This window comes from Aphelocoma coerulescens, chromosome 3 (assembly GCF_041296385.1).
Source record: "Aphelocoma coerulescens isolate FSJ_1873_10779 chromosome 3, UR_Acoe_1.0, whole genome shotgun sequence".
NCBI classification, from domain to species: domain Eukaryota; kingdom Metazoa; phylum Chordata; class Aves; order Passeriformes; family Corvidae; genus Aphelocoma; species Aphelocoma coerulescens.
Genome location: NC_091016.1, coordinates 552,083 through 571,049, shown reverse-complemented (window position 1 = coordinate 571,049; position 18,967 = coordinate 552,083). Strand labels below are relative to the sequence as shown.

Here is an 18,967-nt window from a genome sequence, read left to right as displayed (position 1 = left end):
GACTAAGAAATTCTGCAGAGAAACACGCTTTTGTGATCCAAAGAGGCAAGGAGAAAGAAAACCACCTATGAAGAGTTTAACATACCCACTTAGTGATAGAAAAAGAATTATTACAAAAATAAATGTCAGTCCCCTTGAAACACTTGAGTCAGCTCTCTCAACTTCCTCTGATGCTGTAGGAAGGTGTGAACGTCCTCCATGTCTCACATCATCCCTACCAGCCACATAGGAATGTCTCCAATGCACCTCAGAGTGTTTCAAGTACCACTCCCCTCTAATTTATGTAGAGTCTGTTAACATCCTCTTGGAGCAAACAGAAATAATACTTTTAAAAGACAGTTATACTTCAGAAACATGTGCCCCGACACAACAAAAAGCCCAGATTTTAATACTGCCCCGAGGCAGAATTCATCCATCTTTAAGGCTTCTATTGTGTATTTCCTGGTTAGTAATACAAAAGAACTGCTGGCACTATCACATCAAAACGGAAGTGGCAGAATCAGAAAAACTTCTGAAAAGTTTACCTTTATAGGAAAGCTTCAGTCTTGGGATATTTTGTTTTGACATTCCAGTGACTGGAAGGAACAGCATCACTAAAGACAGCGGGCTGCAGGCACGTGGCACTTGCAAAGCTCTCATTCTGCTCTCCTCTTCTGTATCTTCTTTTGTACTATGGTGAAGTATCTCCCCACTTTTCAAACAATCCAAGTTTTATCTGGAAGAAAAAAAGAAAACATCTGCAGATCTGCTTTACTGCATAAGTAACAATTCTGTAAGCAAGCCAGACCTATCTTTAAGGAGCACCTCAGTTAATTTCTTTGCTACAAAAGTATTTTTCCTCTAGTACAAGTAAATATGTTTTGTTTCCTTAATACTAAATTTACACATTTTGACATTGGAAAAATATGTAAACTTTTCAGACACCAGTGTCTAGCCTAGCTAAAGTTTAAGCACAAATTAAATTAATGCAGTATCCATAAAAAGAACATATGACATTCAAAAGTGACCATGCAACTTGATAGTTAATACTAGTCCATTGGATATCTTATATGTTTTATAGCTCTTTTTGTCTCAGTACAACAGCTATTGTGTGTTTATGCTATGACTAGAATGAACTGTAATGTCTCAGATGCCATGGGGGTACAAGCTGAGTTAACAGTGAGTACATATCCATATCCATCAAAAACTTTTCATAAATAAACTAAGAAAACTGGACAGAGCAAGCAGTTGTGTTTCGTTTTAATAGAGAAAAAAGTCAAAGCGGATGATGGATTTAAAAGTGTTTTCAGTATGATATTTCCAGCAGAATAACTGCCTCAACTCATCCACCAAAATGTCCTATAAACTTTAATGAGTGTTTCAGGCTGGAGTCAATAGGCTGATATGGGATTTTGTTAGCACAGTGTGTAACTAAGCCAGCTTTGCAACACTTTTCACTTAGTAAGAATCATTCGTAGTCCATAAATCTTAAAGTGTTTTACAAACGAAAGCAATTATCACTGCCCTTATTTTCCCTATGCAAAAACGGAACCATAAAGCTGCAATGAACCTATTTCCTCAAGGTCACACAGCCAGCACAGGAGTTGAAAAGAAAACAGCAACAGCAGTCCTGCTGTCCTTTGTACCCAGCTATCAAGGATCCCTTTTGCCCAATAACTCGACTTTTGCACGTGAAATTATTTGAAACGGCATCTTGAGTTCTGAAGGCAAAACTTCACGGTTAATAAATCACAGAGATCAGAGTATGAAAATATTTGTGAGACCAGATCCTTCCCCCTGCAAGTGCCTGATGCTAGAGGTCAAGGGAGATGGCTGGTGAAATGACAAATGTCAGTGTTTGAGTAATGCTGGAAAACCAAGGAGTAAGGAAATGTTATGGTTAGTCGAGAGATTAATGGCTCATGATGTGCCATGAAAATTCTTTTCTGAAAGGAACTGGAGCTGCCTGATTAAAAGAGCAATCCTAGTGCCCACATCAGCCAGCACTTGCACAGACACCAAAGGATAGGTTCCTCACAAGTCCATGAGAGATGCAGCACAGCTTGTGGCCCCTGAGCCTTTCCACTGGTCTGTTATTTGAACTCCTGCAGCACTAGGTCTTGCAATTCTGTGAGCTACAGCAGCACCCAGAACCAATTCAGCACGTCCTGATACAGGCAGTTCATCCTTCCTGGCATGAAAGGATGGAAACAGAATCCCTTCAGTTCTCTCTGACACAGGAAATCTTGCTCAGATGAAACTTGGGCTTTCTGAGCCTCCAGACTTTCGCTCAGTAGCAAAAGACAAGGAAGTGTGCAAGAAAAGCATGATGGTGAAAAAGAGGGAAACAATCCGTAAAATCCCCAAAGCATAATTCCTATTGCAGAACACTAAGCTTCTTTCTTCTCAGTCCCCTCTTCAACACTCATATTCAGTGTCTGAATGCACTACTCTTGGCCAAGCGTGAGTACACGTTCATGAAATGACATGGAGAGAAAACAGACAAACATGAAATGCCTGTTTCATCTTTCTCTTCCCTTTATTACAGTATCAGATCCTAAGAGAACACCCTTAATTTCTTCTGTGCCAACACATCTATTTGAGGGTGGACCACGAAGGACTGAAGTGGATTAGACCATCCCAGGGTTAAATCGCCTTTAAGAAATTTATTTAGAGGTGAAAAAGGGGAAAAGAAGGAGAGGGGAGGAGGGGGAAGAATATGTGAAAATGAGACACCAGCCCTGTTCATCTTCAGCAGGATGATAGTGACAAACCATACTTCAAAAAGAAGCAATTAAGAGGGAGCCAGTCTCACTGCAAGTATGTTGAGAAGTCATGGCCTGAAGGTCTGGGCCTCAGCCAACAGGGAACTCACCAAAGGATATGGGGCTCATTTTCTTGAGGCAAATTACTGTGAAGAATCAGGACTAAATTTGACTAAAAAACCAGTTGTGTCAATGCACTGTCATTTGCTGAATTGATTGAGAATCAGCACCAAACTCGGGCCTTCGGCCATAGCTCACAACCTCACTTTTTCATGTAGGCTTTTTTTGCTAATGGGAACCTTCCTTTGTTTTGGTTGGTTTTTTTTTTCCTTTTCCCCTTTTATTTGAATAAAGTCTGTGAAAAACCATTTGCTTTCACAAGGCAGTTAGTTTACACTCGAGGCAGCTGCTCTGTGAGCTCGAGCCAACCCTGTCCTGTCTTTAGATTCATTGCAATCTGGCCAGATTGTCACATATATTTTTAGTTTATGATGATCCTCTAATACAATTCCACACAGAGTCCTTCCAACAGTCTAGCTCAGGTTAATGAACTTCAGGCCAACTAACTTGCCATTAATCATCAGGAAATGCCCTTCCTCTCTGTAACACATGCAATGTCAATCAGTGTCCTGTGCTGAAAAGACCCACGGTCACGCAGCTCAGTAGCAAACAGTTCCACGGGCAGAAATAAAACATAAAACCTAAACGCAAATTTGACTCCCCCATTCCTTCCTCCCCTCAAAAGTAAGAAGAATTTGGTCAGAGAAGGAAAAATTACTGGTTTGTTCAGTTCTTCGATACTTCAGCTAAGGACCAACACATTGTAAAACCTCCTCACCATGAACAGATCCAAAATAACTGAGGAAAAAGAGTCTGAAATGAAAAATGCTGAGGCTAAAGCTGGTTTCCCACCTTGGCTTCAGCTAGGAAATAGCACCGCACTGTGTTCATTATCACCTGCAAGACCGACCAGGGAAGGAAGCCAGGCATACACCTCGCTGAAACAGGGGCATTTCCAATGGAATAAAGAAGCTTTTATTTGCCCCATGTAGGGGTGGGAGGCACAAGGCTGAGGAGGGGCTGAGCAGCCTGGCTCCATCCTGCTAGGACCTCCCTGCGGGGCCCATAAATTGGGAACAGGCCGTAGGTTAAATGCCAAAAGACAGAAAGCTGAACTGCTGGTGCCCGGCCATCCTGACAGAGAGAGGGGCTGGACCTGACTGGCACATGTGGGATGCCACGTCTCTGAAATGAGGTGTCACCTCCCTGCAATTGGTCAGATTTAGTGGAGCCTATAAAACAGATTGCTCTGAAGCTACTGTCTGAAACAAGAAAACCTGGGGCCAATTTACTAAACATAATTTATTCCAGGCCCTTTGTGGCAATAAACAGAGCTCTTCAGCCTTCTCAAACACACAGACAGTAAGGAGTTCTGTGCTTATGGGAGCTTTTTCAGATCGTTCAGCTCAAACCTATCTAAATGCAAAGTCTTGCATTCACAAATACTGTGTAGTTTCCGACTTCTCCTGGCATCATGAAGTCCAGAGCTGAAAGGACTGTGACCCATCTGCAAACACACGCTTTATAAACTGTATTCGTGTAACTCTTGGTTAGTTCTGTAAAATAAAAACCTTTATGGAATTGGAGGATAATTTAAAACCTGTTTCCAACACTAGGTTTCCGAGGTCATTTTGAAATTCAGAATTTTACATTCAAATAAAGAGTTACGGCTCAGTTTTAGTGAACCTAACAGCAATGCTGCAAATTGTGACAGCTGAAAATCTAGAGCAACCCAGTCATCATAAGCTTATAAATTCATTATAAACTTAATGAGTAAGTTGCCTAGGCCACGTAGCCTCAATATCTAATTTACTATCACTGATGCTAGAGTTTTTCTTTCTTTTCCTCATCTATCCTTGTTTGAGATGATCTCGAGGTTTTATTTTGTCTATGGAGTCAGAAGCCAGCAAAAGATGTCCCTTCTAGACATCAATAAAATAGCATGAGTGGCCTGTCAGACAAACATACTGCTTTAAAAGATTTAAAACTAATCACCTACAAGAAGAAACAAAAATTACCCCGCCTACAATTCAAATTGATTGAAAGGTACCTTATCTCTTTATGATCTCTTCCTTAAGTATATGTACTTTATATACATGCACACAAATTTAAAGCATGTTACTTTAACTGCAAATATACAAATACGTGTCCAATGCATTATGTAGATGTCTCACCTTGAAATTATCACACATATTCCAAAAGAAAAATTACTATTGAGTGGTTCAAAACTATACTATAATCATGAACTGGATATTGAATTGTCTTTGTTAATAAGAGAGAAAACGATAAGCATACATGACTCAGATTAGTAACTTATAAAATCAAATAGACTAAAAATAAAATTGCATCATTAGACTTAATATTCTTAACTTAGTTCTGCAATAACAAAGATGACATTCATCCAGAGCACAATGAAACTATGTTCTTGTGCCACTTAGATAGATGGTCTGTTGATATATTATTTGGCAGAAGATGCTTTTCACTTTACCGTGTTCTATTTTATTTCATTGGCACCTCGCGCGTTGCGCCGGGCGGCTCATTCGGGGACATGCGCCGGCTCCCACAGCGCCCCGCCCGCCGCCGCTCCCCGCTGCTCTCGGGAGATCGCACACCGCAGGCGGCCCAAGCCCCGTCTCGCCGACGGCCCTCGCCACCCGCCGCCCGCCGCCGCGTTCTCCCGCTCCCTACCGGCACGAAGCGGCGCCGGAATCCCTCCTGTCCTGGAAAAGGTGCGCTAAAGAAAAAAAAAATGAACTCCGAACTTTCCACAAACGTCCCAAAAAACGAAGCCGCTGTGAGGGGCTTCGAGCTGGGCCTGGTCCCTCAGGGAACGGCGCTTTCCATTGGCTGCCGGAGTAGCCAGGGCTCCTATTGGCTGCCGCACGCTGCGGCGCTTCCGATTGGCTGCTGCCCGACCCGCCGCCCCCGGGCCGCTGCTGCTGGGGGTCTCGCCAGGCGGGCTGCAGCCAGAGCAGGACACAGCGCAGCGCCAGCAGGCGTCCGGCGGTGCTCCGTGTCTGTCGGCGTCTGCACTTCAGACAGCCAAATTGCATCCAAATTGCCGGCGATTTCCACCACCTGCTATTTCTCCTCTCTTTTCCTGGATGGATTTGACAGCGCTTTCTTTCCCCCCACAGAGTGGGAAAGCAAAATGCTCAGCTGCCCCTTGGCCATCTCCGCTTCCTTCCACAGCTCCAGCCTTGTCCCTCTTTCTCTCCCCTTTCCTTTGCACTAGGTTCTCCCTCCTCCTTTCCCAGGCAGCTCGCAGCAGAGACATTTCACCCACCGGCAGCACCTGCTTCCTCTCACTCCGTCCCAATTTGCCCACTTTGAACTACTGGAGCCGCCTGCCCGCGGAGCCGGACCCGCCGCGCGCCTGGGTAATGGTGGCGTGAATGATCGCAGGGATTATTGGGGTGGGCTGGGCCTGGCCAGGTGCCTGGTGCCAGCAAAACCGCTCTGTCCCTCTCCTCCTCACCCTGGGCAGGGAACAGAACACATCAGGAAAGGCCCGAGGATCGGGAGAAGGGCACAGAGAGATCACTCACCGGTCACTGGAATAAGAGACACGACTGGGGGGAATAAATTGAATTTATTGTCAAACAAATCAGAGCAAGAGAATGAGAGGTAAACCTGCAGGGCTTTAAGCCTAGGAACGAGGACTTTTTCCTCGGCAGCTCGCAGCTGTACGAGGGGGATAAAGGATCCCCCGAGCAGCGGCTCTGCCCCCCCTCAATGGGGATGTGTCCAGACCCGCCGGTCCATGCCGGGCTTCTTTTTCAATTTCTTAATGAATTAAGGGAAAACTCCCTTTAGTCACCATTTCAAAGCCTTGAAACAAGGGGAAAACGGAGCTTCCCTCTCAATTTAGACCCGTAATTGATGCATAAGGAGGGTCTCCCCTAAATATAAACCCAAAGAAAAAGTGAATCAAGGGGGACTTTTGCTCAAATTAGCCTCCTAAAATGAGGGAAAATGCAGCGTCCTCTTCACTTTCCCTCAAGAAACACCATTTTGGGGGCTTTTGGACACGTTTTTCCTCTATGAAGGTCCCTTCAAATGAGGGTCCCCCTCGATGGAACTCTCATAATGGCACATAAAGGGCTTCCCTTTAAAACCAGGGACGGTGGTGTTTTGCCCTCAGTTTTAACCTTAAGATTATGAAAATGGGGCGGTTTCCCTCAATTCAAATCCATCAAACAGCACCATAAAGGCTTTCTTCTTCCAATTAGACAGGAAAATAATGCAAAACAGTGATTCCCAGCCAACTGAGATACAAAATCATGAAAACGTTGTGTCAATTGAGACCCTCCAAACAGTAGATGAAGTGGGATCCTCCTAAGTTCAAGCACAATTAAAGAAATGGAGTGTTTTCCCCTCAATTAAAATCCTTTTTCTTCTTGTAACTCCCCCCGCCCCCCTTTTTCTGGGGGGGGGGGGGGGGCGAGGCACTGGGAGCACTTCCTCCTCCTCACTGGTCGCACTTGGGGCTGCTGCACGTTGGAGAGTGGTGGGAAGTTTCCTCCCAGTTCCCTCCCAGCGTTCCCAGTATCTCTTCCAGTGCTCCCACTGGCAAAACACTGGGGGACACTGCATGGTCTGATGATGGAGGGGTGCATTGTCGAGGATCACAGAGGGGCCCGGGGGGTCCCAGGCGTCCCTGGGGGGGTTCCAGATTCAGCAGTAGGATTTTTCAGACTATGAGTGAGCTATGTGGCCTTTGGAGGTGTCCCTTCCTCTCCTGCTCACAAGAGAGCAGCTCAGAGGTGATTTGGCTCCTGAGCGTTTCAATTTAGGCCCCCAAAGAGAGGAGGAGCTGCTGCCCACATTACACCTTACAGCTCTGCCAAGAGGCCTTTAACCCCATGTGTGCTCAGAAGGTGGGGATGCAAACCCCAAATCCCATCTCCGCCTCCCTCTGCAGTCCTTTAAGGGGTTCCTCTAGTCTGGAAAACCAGTTCCATAGCTATAGTAAACCCAGAGTCTCCTGAGTGAGAAACCACGTACTTGTAATTCCTCTGCAATAGCCTCATCCCACCTCCAGCAGCCCCTGGGAAGTTGCAGGCAAGAACACCTAACCTGGTAAGCAACTCCAATTCTTGGCAGATTTCCAGGACAATGCAAAAACATTTCAAAGTATTTTTTCAAAACATCTGCTTATTGTCCTTTAATGCAAAATAGTGATTCCATACCAGTCCTAAGAAGAGCAGGCCCAGAGAAGACCTTGCTCTCTACAACTCCCTGACAGGAGGGTGTAGCCAGGTGAGGACTGGCTGCTTCTCCCAGGCAACCAGTAACAGGACAAGAGGAAAGGGCCTCAAGCCGCACCAGGGTTGGGCATCAAGAGGACTTTCTTCCTGGAAAGGGTGGTCAGGCCTTGGCAGGGGCTGCCCAGGGAGGTTTGGAGTCCCCCCGTTCCTGGAGGTGTCCGAGGAACACCTGGACATGGCACTCAGTGCTCTGGGCTGGGTGACAAGGTAGGGATTGGGCACACGTTGGACTCGATGACCTTAGAGGGCTTTTCCAACCTCAGTGGTTCTGTGATTCTCATGATTCCAAATTCATTTGCAAAAGTTCTCACACCTCTAGTCACACCTTAGCAGGTGTGTAGGCCCAAGCTCATACATTTGAGAGATTTACTGCCTCCAGTGGGATCTACACCGCAATTTCAGGAAGAGGCAGGACTTGAGCCGTTACGAGAGAAAACTTTGCAAAAGCATTCCCTGGAGAGACATCCTGAAGGAAGGTGTCTCCCCCTCTTCTGACCATAGAGGGAGCTGAGTCTCCAGCGTTAATTCTAAAACTTTCGAGCTCCAAGTCTGACTCCCAGAAATTTTATTGGCCCCGCTTCCCAGCACAATACTCAGGCCTCACATGTCGAGGAAAAAAGCAGTGCAGATTAAATAATTAATGCTTCTGGGTACTGTTCTCCCTCTAAACTACACACAATCCCAAAGGAACAAAACCCTTAAAGAAGATGGATTGCTCTCACTAGCACAAGAAGGAGAAATCTGACAGGGATCTACTTCATCATTCTGCCAAGGCTTTGTCAAACACCTCAGCTCCTGCACTTCAGGGAATAAGAAGTGGCTTATAAGAAGTGACTTTTATGTCAGTGAGCATGTTATTATGGATTAATCTCGCACTGGAGAACAGTCTTCATACCCTACTGCATCACCCAAAGAGTCTGGAGGCTGCTGCCTAGTGAGCTCCTGAGTTGTATCTTCCTTGTCAATCTTATCAGCCCCTTGTTTGATTGTAAAAACGTAAACAAAATGCAGCAAGCATTGGCCCAACGGCTCAGGACTTGCATATCTCTTCCAAAGAGAGGGAGAAAAAAGAGTGTTTCTCCCAAATCACAGAGTTTAAAAGTTCATGTTATCTACATATATTTTTAAAAGAAAAAGAGGAACAGTAAAATATCAGGTAATATGCCAGTGGTGCTCCACTCTATTTCTGTTCTCTTCTTCCACTTGTAGCATCTCTAAGAATACTTTAAAACCAGCCAACCAACCAAAACAACAAAAAAACGACGTTGAAATGAAGCTGAACAAGAAGCAACCGGGCTGCTGGCTTGTGGGCACTCCACTGCCTGAGTTCCAGTAAGGGAGTTTATCCTCTCCGCAGTTTTGAGCCAGATCCCAAAGTACTGAGCATCAGCTTCTAGCTTTTTTAAGAATTTAACTGTAAGAAAAGCTGCTGGGGAGGGCCATGCTCCAGGCATATTCATGGGATTTCACCCGTGCAGCTCTCTAAGCTGAACTTGTGTCTGTCTTTTCCTCTACCTTGCTGGGCTTGGCTCATGCGTTTCTTGAGGGGAAGGCCCTGCACTGATCAAAGCATGGACTGACCTCAGATAAACAGCTTCTGTCAGTGTAGATCTATCCTAAATGGACCATTTCCCAAAGTAATTCAAGTACCTGAATTTCACTTACTCAAAACTGCTTTTAAAGAAACCTGGTTTAACACATTCCGTTTCTAAGCAACTACTGGGCAGCGCTCCTTCACTCCCTGTCAGTGTTATTCTCTGACCCTTGGAGAAAGGCTTTAAAGCAACAAAGGGCTTCTTAAGCACCAATAACTTGCTCAGTCAAGAATTCAAATCAATAGCAAGGGCAGAGCCTGACTTCAAAACCTATTTTAAAACAGAAGTTAAAAGCAGTTGCATTGCCAATTGACAAGATTAGAAAGGTTTCCTTAGCAGTTGTGATTACAAAGGAATGAACTGTGCAGGGAGAGGACCGAGCATGGAGCAAGTGGGGAGCAGGGGGGAAGAAGGGGGAAACCTTCATTTGCACTGTGGGTTTTTAACCATCATGATCATATCTCAACCAGTCTAATCTCAAAAAAGGAAAAGCTTCCTGGACATTTTTCATTTCAGCAAGAGCCTAAGGAAGCCCTCAGCAGCAGGAGATTGGAATAACTGCAATCCCTTGAGCAAAGGGAGCAGGGCGTGCTCCTCAAAGCCAGACCTTCATCCACAGCACCCAGAAGGTAGCAAAACAAGGCTACAACAAAGCCTTAAGTGGGGAATGGGTTATCAAGGGTTTTATAAGGAAAAGTCTGAAAAACAGGACCTGGAGGGTGAGAGAGGAAAGAAATAGTGAGATAGCTGAGGCCTCTTGGAAAAAAAAAAAGGGGGAAAAGGTCGGGATTAAATTCTAACTCAGCTGGAGCTGATCTTAAATGTAATAGGGGGAAATTGCAGCAAGAGGAGACTTCTTTATAGCAGCCAAGTACTGGGATAAATTCACTATAGAAACAGAGAAATCTACATCAGCAGCAGCTCTCTGCAAAGAGGTCAGGCATCCATTCCTCATGGCAAAGCAGGGCACAGGGAACTGTGCCAGACAACCTCCTCCCCAGGTTGATCCCAGCCCTAATTTCAAAAAATTGCACAAAAATGTAATTATGCATTAACACAGCAAAGTCTTCTTTCCAGCTTATCAGGCTTTGAGATGCCTTAGATTGAGATGCAAACCCAGCTCCTACCACTGTGCTGTGCTCGGACTCTTCCCCCCTTTCCCCGACCCCATCTCCTGAGCAACCAACAGCTCGCAAGGAGCCGGCACTCCTGGAATTTCACACTCGGCATCTCTTCCAAGCTCAACAGGTGAACAAACAGGTACTCCAACACCTCCTTCCTTTGTACTTCGGGCAGCACAGACCCACTGGGAGAAACTGGAATCCAAGGGCAGATGTAAACATGGGACTCCTGCTTGCCACTGTCTCCACCCGTTCTCCGGCTCCTGGGCTAGGAAACAAAAGACAACAAACATTTAAAAACCATCCTTGAGGTGTCTTGAGGATGCCCGGGCCTGGAAGAAAGACCTTCCCATCGCTCTCTTGGCCTTTTCCCACTCTGAGGAACTGTGCAAATGCACAGCCACACCCAAGCTGGACAGCCTGGGATGTTTTCTGCACACCAAACACCACAGTCCCAAGCACCAGGAGCCTGAAGATGCCCTGGATTGCAATTCACAGCATCAGTGAACCCTGCACAGGACAGCCAAGTCCTCTGTGTGCAGAAGAAATAAAAGTTGCTATTTTTAGTGGTTAAAATACTCGTGGGAGTTATTGGCTGCTTACACCCGTGGGCTTGGTAGGGCCTCCCATACTTACGGATTTATCAGAAGAAGCAGTTTCAAGTTCCTTCCTTTTGGAGCCCAACTCCAAATGGGAAACTTCTCACGAGTGCTCGTGAGAGAGGCAAGTGGAACTTCAGGAGCTCAGGAAAGCGACTCCCTCCCCTGAGTCCTGTCTCACCTGCCCGAGCACCCAGTGCTTTTATACCACCTCTCTCCCTGCTTTCCACGTTCATTTAAGTGTAAGAAACCTGCAAGTTCTCGCTCCAGCACCAGCCGCCTCTTCCCTGCGCCCCTAAACTGCCGCACTGCTCAGGCGCTGCTCCCCTCGGTTGCGCTGCCCCTTTGCCACGGGGCCGAGCTGGGACAAACTCCCGCTTTTGTTTCCCAGGAAAGGCTCTGCAGGGAGGTCCCGCCGTGCCGCCCGCAAGTCCCGGCCCCAGCCCCGCAGCTCCTCCCCGGCTCCGTGCCCGCGCCGGGACCGCCTTCACCCCGCGCAGCCCCCGCCGCCCGCTCCCGCCCGGCTCTGCTCCGGGGCCGCCCCCCGTCGGGTCTTTTCCCGGCACACGCCGCGTCGCCGTTCTCCGCTCACTTTCCACCTCGCTGCAGCCACAGCAACAGCCGCCCTCCTCCATTATCACCACAACCCTCGCCCGCCGCTGCCGCAGCCGGGAACCGAACCTGGCGCTTCCAAGCCGCTCCCGGGCACCGCCGGACGGTACCCACGGAGCAGCAGGAGCGGGAGGGTAAAGCCAGTGCGCATGCGCAGCGCTGCCCGGCTCCGCCCCGCCCTTCAACACCACATGACGTAACCAGGTACAGCGCTGCTCGTGCGCTTCCCTTCCCACAACACCGCGCATGCTCAGCACTGTTTCCATGGCTCCCTTAATGACCACACGACAAAGGGCTTCCCCGCTGATCAGTGCGCATGCGCACCGCGGAGGGATCCGCCGGAGGGACTACTTGTGATGCGGTCCTGCCCGCGGAGGAAGCACCGGTGATGCGTCCCCCAACCGCGGAGTGATCCGCCCGAGGGACTATTTGTGATGCGGCCCCAACCGCGGAGTGATCCGCCCGAGGGACTATTTGTGATGCGGCCCCAACCGCGGAGGGATCACCGCTGACGCCGCCCCGCCCGCCCCGCTGCTCTCGCTCCCTTTGCCCGCTCTCCCCTCTGCTCCCAGCGCTTCTCCTGCAAAGGGCGCAGCTTCTCCTCGGCTCTTTTCCTCCCGGGCTGCAGCGAGCGCTCCCCTCAAGGAGCAGGGGCAGCTTTGCTCGCAGCGGCAGCGATTAAACAGAGCAGGCCCGCAACAATTCCTGCTGAGCCGGGCTTTGATCACATTCCTGAGCCAGCACGGGAGCAGCGCCTGAGGCAGCAGCACGTGAAGGCGGCTGCGGCTCTGGCCGGGCTGGGGAGGGGATCCTCTGTAAAATAAGAACATGGAGAGACAAAGGAACCAGAAAGGGCAGGAAAAAAAAAGAAAAAGCCAAGACAAACTAAACTTTTTAAAAAAAATAATCCGGAGACCCAGGGACTTCCGCCTGGAGAACTTCCTGGGGCGCAATCCTGCCCCGCTGGGAGGCAATGCCAGGGCAACTCCAGCTGCAACCTGCACACACCACCACAAAGATTTCGGATATTTGCAGGAAGCATCCACTTAGCAACTGCTGGTTAATAATTTATTCACTTTCCCATTAAATGCTACATTCAGTCCACAAGACTTAAACACCTTTCTGGTAGTTTTATTTACACTCTGCAGTGTGTTCTGTAAAACACAGGAGTGCTCACAGACACACACACACACAGAACATAGGGATTTCCAAACATTTAAGTAAGTTTAAGTTTATTCCAAAGGAAGTCTACGCACTACTTTTTCCATAAAAATTATAAAAAAAATACTTTACTTGCTGTATTTTACCTAAACTAAGATACTTGAGAATTCTTCCACAAGTGATGCCTCCTCCCCACAAAGGGCACTCCGACAAGAAGAAATTCAGGAGACTGCATCACCAAATAAAATCCTAATGGCAACTGCTTCAATGCACCAGAAGAACAAAGAATTCCCACTCTGCATCCAGCAATCCCTGCGCTGGAGCCTGTCTGCATCTGCGTTTGTAGGGCTTGTGGGGCTTTTGCACTCACTTCCTTCTCCAGGGCAGTTCCCACAAAGAAAGAATGACTGAATTTCTGCAGACTGCCACTCGGAAATCCTGCATTTCACACAGCCAAAGGGAAACACTTTGCTTTGAGCCCTTTATTTCAAGGAGTCTCTTTTTTACTGAGCATCCAGTGAGAGCAGTGCCCAGTTGTGGCTGTTATTATTTCTCTGCTTTTGCTGCGTGGCAATATTGTGCTGGAGCTCTGCAGAACACCCACGGCAGCCCTTGGCTCACTGGGGCACACCGAACTGACAAAAAAAAAGGCACAAAGATGAAACTCCTAAAGCAGCAGCAGCCCCAAGTCACTGAGCTGCTGCTTCCCAACACCAACACTCTGTGTCTCAGCAGACACTTGCAATACACGAGCCAAGGCCACAGGGCAGTGAAAAGCCCAGAGCCTGCGGGCAGGACAAGCACTCCGTTGATCAGGAACAAACCAACACAGCTCAACTGCATGGTGCACTTAGGACTGGACCTGGAAGCATCAGGAAAAGCCATTGGAACACAAGCTCAGCAGCACAGAATCCATTTGCCACCAGCTAATGAGATGGGAGGCTCTGTGTGGGACACGTTGTGCATTCAGCTTCAACAATGCCACAGCTCCACAGCAGCGCTGAAAAACTTCTGCTTTTACCAGTTGGAGAGGATTTTCTCAATGGAGGTGAAGGTGTCATTAACAGAGGAACAGCACACGATGCGCAGCATAACCGGCAATAAAAAGCTTTTGCTTTCCAGCATGCAAACATCCAGGTTACTGGACTTCAGCTCATAGAAACGAATCTGATGATAGATTTTTTTAGAATTTTTCTTGGAACTAAAAAAGTAAAATCTTCCATAAAAGGATACAGCACAAAAATACTCTCTCAGTAAGTCTCAGGAAGCCATTTAATACCTTCCATGTCCTAGGAACAACTAGGCAAAACACTTGGAAAGTGTGAGCAGTAGAAATGTTGACCATTGAATGTTTGGCAGCCGTGTGCTCCAGCCCCTGGGAGGGGCTTCTCCCCCACTCCACACCAGTCCTGCAGCTCCCCAGCTATTTCTTCTTCTTTGGGGGCTCATCCTCAGAGCTGCTGTCGCTGCTGCTGCTGCTGGAGGAGCTCGGATGCGAGTCGAAGTCGGAGGAAGAGCTGCTGGAGGAGGGGGAGGAGCTGTCCTCACTGTCACTGTCCTCGGAGGAGGTAGAGGAGTCCTGGCTGCCAGAGGAGGAGTCGCTGGCTGAGCTGTCGCTGCTGCTGCTGGAACTGGTCACACTTTTGGACCTGGGAGAGAACAAAGAGCTGAGCACAGCCCTGCCAGAGCCCATGGCACCGTGTTCTCTGCTCTGCTGGAATAATCCAAAGATCAATTAGTTGCCTTGAAACTTTCCAGGCCTCACCACCTAAGCTGAATTCCTGTGCCCTCCCTCCCTTTTCCCCTCCTGGATGAGTGGATTTTGGCCATTTGAGCAATGGCAGAGTGGCCCCAGGGCATGACATAGCCCAGCAGGACTGCAGAGAGGGGAAAGCTGGCCAGGATCTCGTTCCCAGCCCTGAGCAGGGGCTTTACTGGCCTGACTGTCCTAAACTACCCGAGCTCTGGGGACAATGAACCAGGCTCAGTCCCTGCCTCACCTCTGCCACCATGAAATTCTGGCACTGCAAGAGTCAGGGGAGGTTTCAGAAGTGATTTCAGCAAGGTCAGAGCTGTTCCCAGCAAAAGCTGTTCTTGGACTACTCCTGGCAGAAGAACCCAGAGTACCTGCCACTGCAGGATGCTTGTGACTTCCAGGTGGAGGAGAAGGGTGGAAACAATCCAAGATTAAGACAGAATGATGAACACAGCAAAGAGGTTTTTTCACGTTCGGCCCTTCCTGGGCTGTTCTCTGCTTGTTGTTCTCAAGATCAACATCTCCGAGTAAGGGGGGGTGATGTGAATTCCAAGGAAGTACAATTCAATTCTCCCCTAGATCTTTCCCTAAAGTACACGATACTGATTCACCTCCCTTCCCACCAGAGTCAATCAAAGAGTATCCCAAAACGTAAATTATGATCATGCGGAATCTGGTCTCCATTAGAAAAATTAATGTAGTATTTTTTATCAGAGCTTTGGTTAAATGTAACAACTCAGGAAGTGCCTGTGCTCAGGTTATTGAAGAGTACGAGGTTTTCTCATCGTATCAGCCCTGCCAGCTGACAAATGTGGGTGTGCACTAAGGCACAAAGCACCAACGTTTGCACACTACGGCTGTGATCTGCTATCTCTGTGTGCAGACACAACCACTGCTCATTACAGATAAACCCACAAGGCTGCTCCAACACTGACTTACCTGGGGAAAAACCAGCACTAAGAGGAGAAAATAAAAAGCATGGGAGTAGTAGTTTCACCCTGACCAGCTCCATGAGATGGGCAGGAATCAGAGGATCCGCTGAGTAACTCTGAACTTGCTTTTCCTGATCACCTTTCACAGAATCCATAGCAGCAACCCATGCACAGCCCGTGTGTAGGTTTATTCCAAAACCCACTCCCAGAAACATCAGGATATTGCACCTAAAGCTGCCTCTGCCAGAGGGAAGCAAGAGCTGGAGCTGCACTTGGATACGTGCAGGCAGGGTTGGGCCCCTTCTGAAAGCTTCAATCCCTGTTTTTCAGAGATTCAATCAGGGATAATGACATTTTCACAAAGCTCTCTTAAGGCACGTGAAAACCCAAGTAAGAAAATGGAATCAAACCCTTTGTTCCACTGGCCTCATGCCCCAAATTCCAATGGGACAGACAAGTCCCTCTCCTCGGGAGGCAACGTCTCCTACCTGGATCTGTGCCTTCCGCAGCCTTTGGTGGCCGCTGTCTCCATCCTCCCACACCTCCTCATCTTCCTCCTCAGCAGGCCTGGCTTCCTCATCCTGCAGAGCAAGCACAGGGACAGTCACCAACCTGCTCATCCCAAACCTGGCCAGCAGGGATGGACTGCTGGGACCCCCTGGACGGTCACCCCTCTGCTGGGCACCATCCCTGCTCTGCAGTCCATTCCCGTTCCTGGCCTGGCATCTCCTTTGAACGGGATGTTAAACCACAACCACGTGCTCGGCTGGGTTTTGGGACATCAGAGACTCCCCCAAGGCAGTGGACAAAGCTCCTGTTCCCACACCCTCTGCCTCCCAAAGCCCTGCTAGGGCCAGGCAGAGCAAAGGAAACCCCTCACTTCCTGCTGGAAATTTCCTCTTGTGCTCGGAAACCCAGGGAAATCGTGGCTGCCCCATCCCTGGAAGTGTTTGAGGCCAGGCTGGCTGGGGCTTGGAGCACCCTGTGGATGGAATGAGGTGATCCTTAAGGTCCCTTCCCACCCAAACTATTCTGCCATTCCAGGATGATTCTGTGATCTCTCCCTGCATTTATTTTGCATCGCTTCCTCTCTAATTTGAATTCCCAAATCAAAATGAGTTTTTAAAGAAATCATTTAAAATTATCCCAGGAATAAAAAGGGGTGCATCAAACATACAAGAATCATTCCTACCTCCATCAAATCATTATTAATTGGAAGCCTCTTTCCTCATCTCTGTCCTTAGTTTTCCTTTCCTAGGAAACCTTGTGATCCCACAGTTTCTCCAAGAGATTTACTGGGATTGCAGAAAGCTTTGCTCTGTCAGGGAGGCAGGGGGGTTGACAACACTTGTTCCTCTGCATCTTTATCCTTTAACCAGCTTTCCCCCAGAATGGTGCTGCAAGAGAAGTTCAGAATTACTAGAAATGGATCAGGTTCACCTTTTGTCCTCACTCTTTTCCAACTACTTCCAAATTCTTGGAATTATCCTCAAATGAGGCCTAGCAAGCTACTGTGAAAACATCGATCAGAGGAACATCCTGAAAAGAGAAAACCACATCCAGCAGCAGCCAAAACAATCCCACTGCTATTCTTACCTGGTCTCCAGGTGCTCCTGCCAGAGCTCCCAACACCCATTGCCATTCCATGAGGGTGAGGAGGCAGTTTTGGATGTGTTCTTTGCCATGGGATGGGAAAACAGAGCCCAGAGGGTCTTTGTGTCCCTTCCAAGCCACCCCATGATTCCATGATACCATCAGCACCTATACCAATTCCATTCTGGAAAGCCCAATTCCATTCCTCCCATCAACTCAGAATTTCTCCCTTCCTCTCTCTGCTCCACATCAGGCATGTGTTGCCACGTGCCACAGGCATGGGATGCCTCAGCATTGCCTGGGAATGCCACTCAAGGCTGCCCTTGTGGCCTCAGCGCTCCAAAATGCCCAGCTGGCTCCCGTTCCAGCTGGGAATGTCCCAAACAGCAGCGTGGGCTGTGCCCTCTGCCATCCCACCATTGGGGCAGCTCCCATAGAATGTGACTGACTTACTGGGTTTGCAATTCCTGGCTTAAAAGTCAGGTGGTGGAATATCCTCTCCTGGGAATATCCAGAAGACCAGAAGGCTCCCTGGAAGCCACAGGTCAGGGACAGAGTCAGATGAACGATCCTGAACTGGTTTTCAGGGGATGCATCCCCAGCCTGTGGCTGCAAAAACTCCAGAGCTGTTCCTTCCCCTTGGGACAGCCAGGGAAAACATCCCCAGCATGGATTTCTGACAGGAAAAACCTCACTGCTCCAGGCTACTTGGCTCCTCCCAAATCCAGGCCAGCACTCCAACAGGCTCTAAGAACAAAACAAGAAAGAAGGGAAATGATGCTTTTTACTGGTTTCAGTTGAGCTGCACATTTATCTTTTCCCATTTTGCATTTCAACGATGCAAAAAGTGAGAAGGAACTTGAGGAGATGTGCTCGGTCCGAGAGAAATAATTTTGGAAAAACTCACCTCACTGGATACTGCAGAGACAGTAAAATTCCAAATGGATTTCATGATCCTGACAATGCCAAGTGCACTTCAGGGATAAGCCACAAGATCTTACAGAAAAACAGACCCAGCAGTACACATCCAGGAAAACATCTTGGAATTAAGGGGATAAAATCATGGTTTATTTTCCTGCATCTGTTTGATTTTAGGATCCCTAAAAATGTTACATTCCTAGAATCAGGTGTGGGGGGGTAAATTAGAGGTAGTTTGTGATAAAAAAATTGTGGTTATAGATAGGGCAGATATTTATGACTTACATAACTCCGTAATGTAAATATGTCATATATTAGGGCACATAGATATCTATTTATATATAACATTTTTTATGTGTGCACAGATATAGTTTATATCAGACACTGTGCCTGTCTGAGGGCCTTGCTGCTTAGCTCCCAACTCATTCCTGATGAAAACATCAGGCAAAAGTTGTTTGGTTTAACTGTTTCCTCTTTTCCTTAATAATTATTTTACTCACTTGGAATAACCGAGAACAGCTGTTATAGATGTGCAGCTCCCAGTGGGACCAAGGCGCTTTTCTGCACAATGCAGAGTGGCTTTTAAGAGATTCATTAGTCAAAGAA

General features: G+C 47.8%; 2 protein-coding genes and 1 long non-coding RNA gene across 6 annotated transcripts in view; all 3 read right to left on the bottom strand.

Annotated features, from left to right (window-relative positions):
- LOC138107482 (semaphorin-3D-like) overlaps positions 1-5,807 on the bottom strand; it is a 36,632-nt gene extending 30,825 nt beyond the window's left edge. Inside the window, exons 1-2 of one of the 4 annotated variants that reach the window (XR_011149540.1) lie at positions 5,293-5,802; positions 525-715 (exon numbers count right to left, since the gene is read on the bottom strand). Coding sequence is in view for 3 of the 4 variants with exons in the window: in XM_069008717.1 (XP_068864818.1) it covers positions 525-639 (115 nt within the window). In the remaining variant the exon portion in view is untranslated. Of the gene's footprint in view, positions 1-524; positions 716-5,292 lie in introns of all 4 variants that reach the window. The other 3 variants (XM_069008717.1, XM_069008718.1, XM_069008719.1) reach the window with 3 other exon arrangements.
- A 2,485-nt stretch (positions 5,808-8,292) lies between these two features.
- Positions 8,293-12,172, bottom strand: LOC138107483 (uncharacterized). Its single transcript, XR_011149543.1, has 2 exons — positions 11,982-12,172; positions 8,293-11,058 (listed from the first exon to the last, which is right to left on the bottom strand). It is a non-coding gene; the product is annotated as an uncharacterized lncRNA (long non-coding RNA).
- A 358-nt stretch (positions 12,173-12,530) lies between these two features.
- LOC138107086 (zinc finger CCHC domain-containing protein 10-like) lies at positions 12,531-16,596 on the bottom strand. The gene is made up of 2 exons (XM_069008413.1): positions 16,339-16,596; positions 12,531-14,811 (listed from the first exon to the last, which is right to left on the bottom strand). The coding sequence occupies exons 1-2, from the start codon at positions 16,428-16,430 to the stop codon at positions 14,586-14,588; spliced, it is 318 nt and encodes a 105-aa protein (XP_068864514.1). The 5' UTR covers positions 16,431-16,596; the 3' UTR covers positions 12,531-14,585.
- Positions 16,597-18,967: the final 2,371 nt, after the last annotated feature.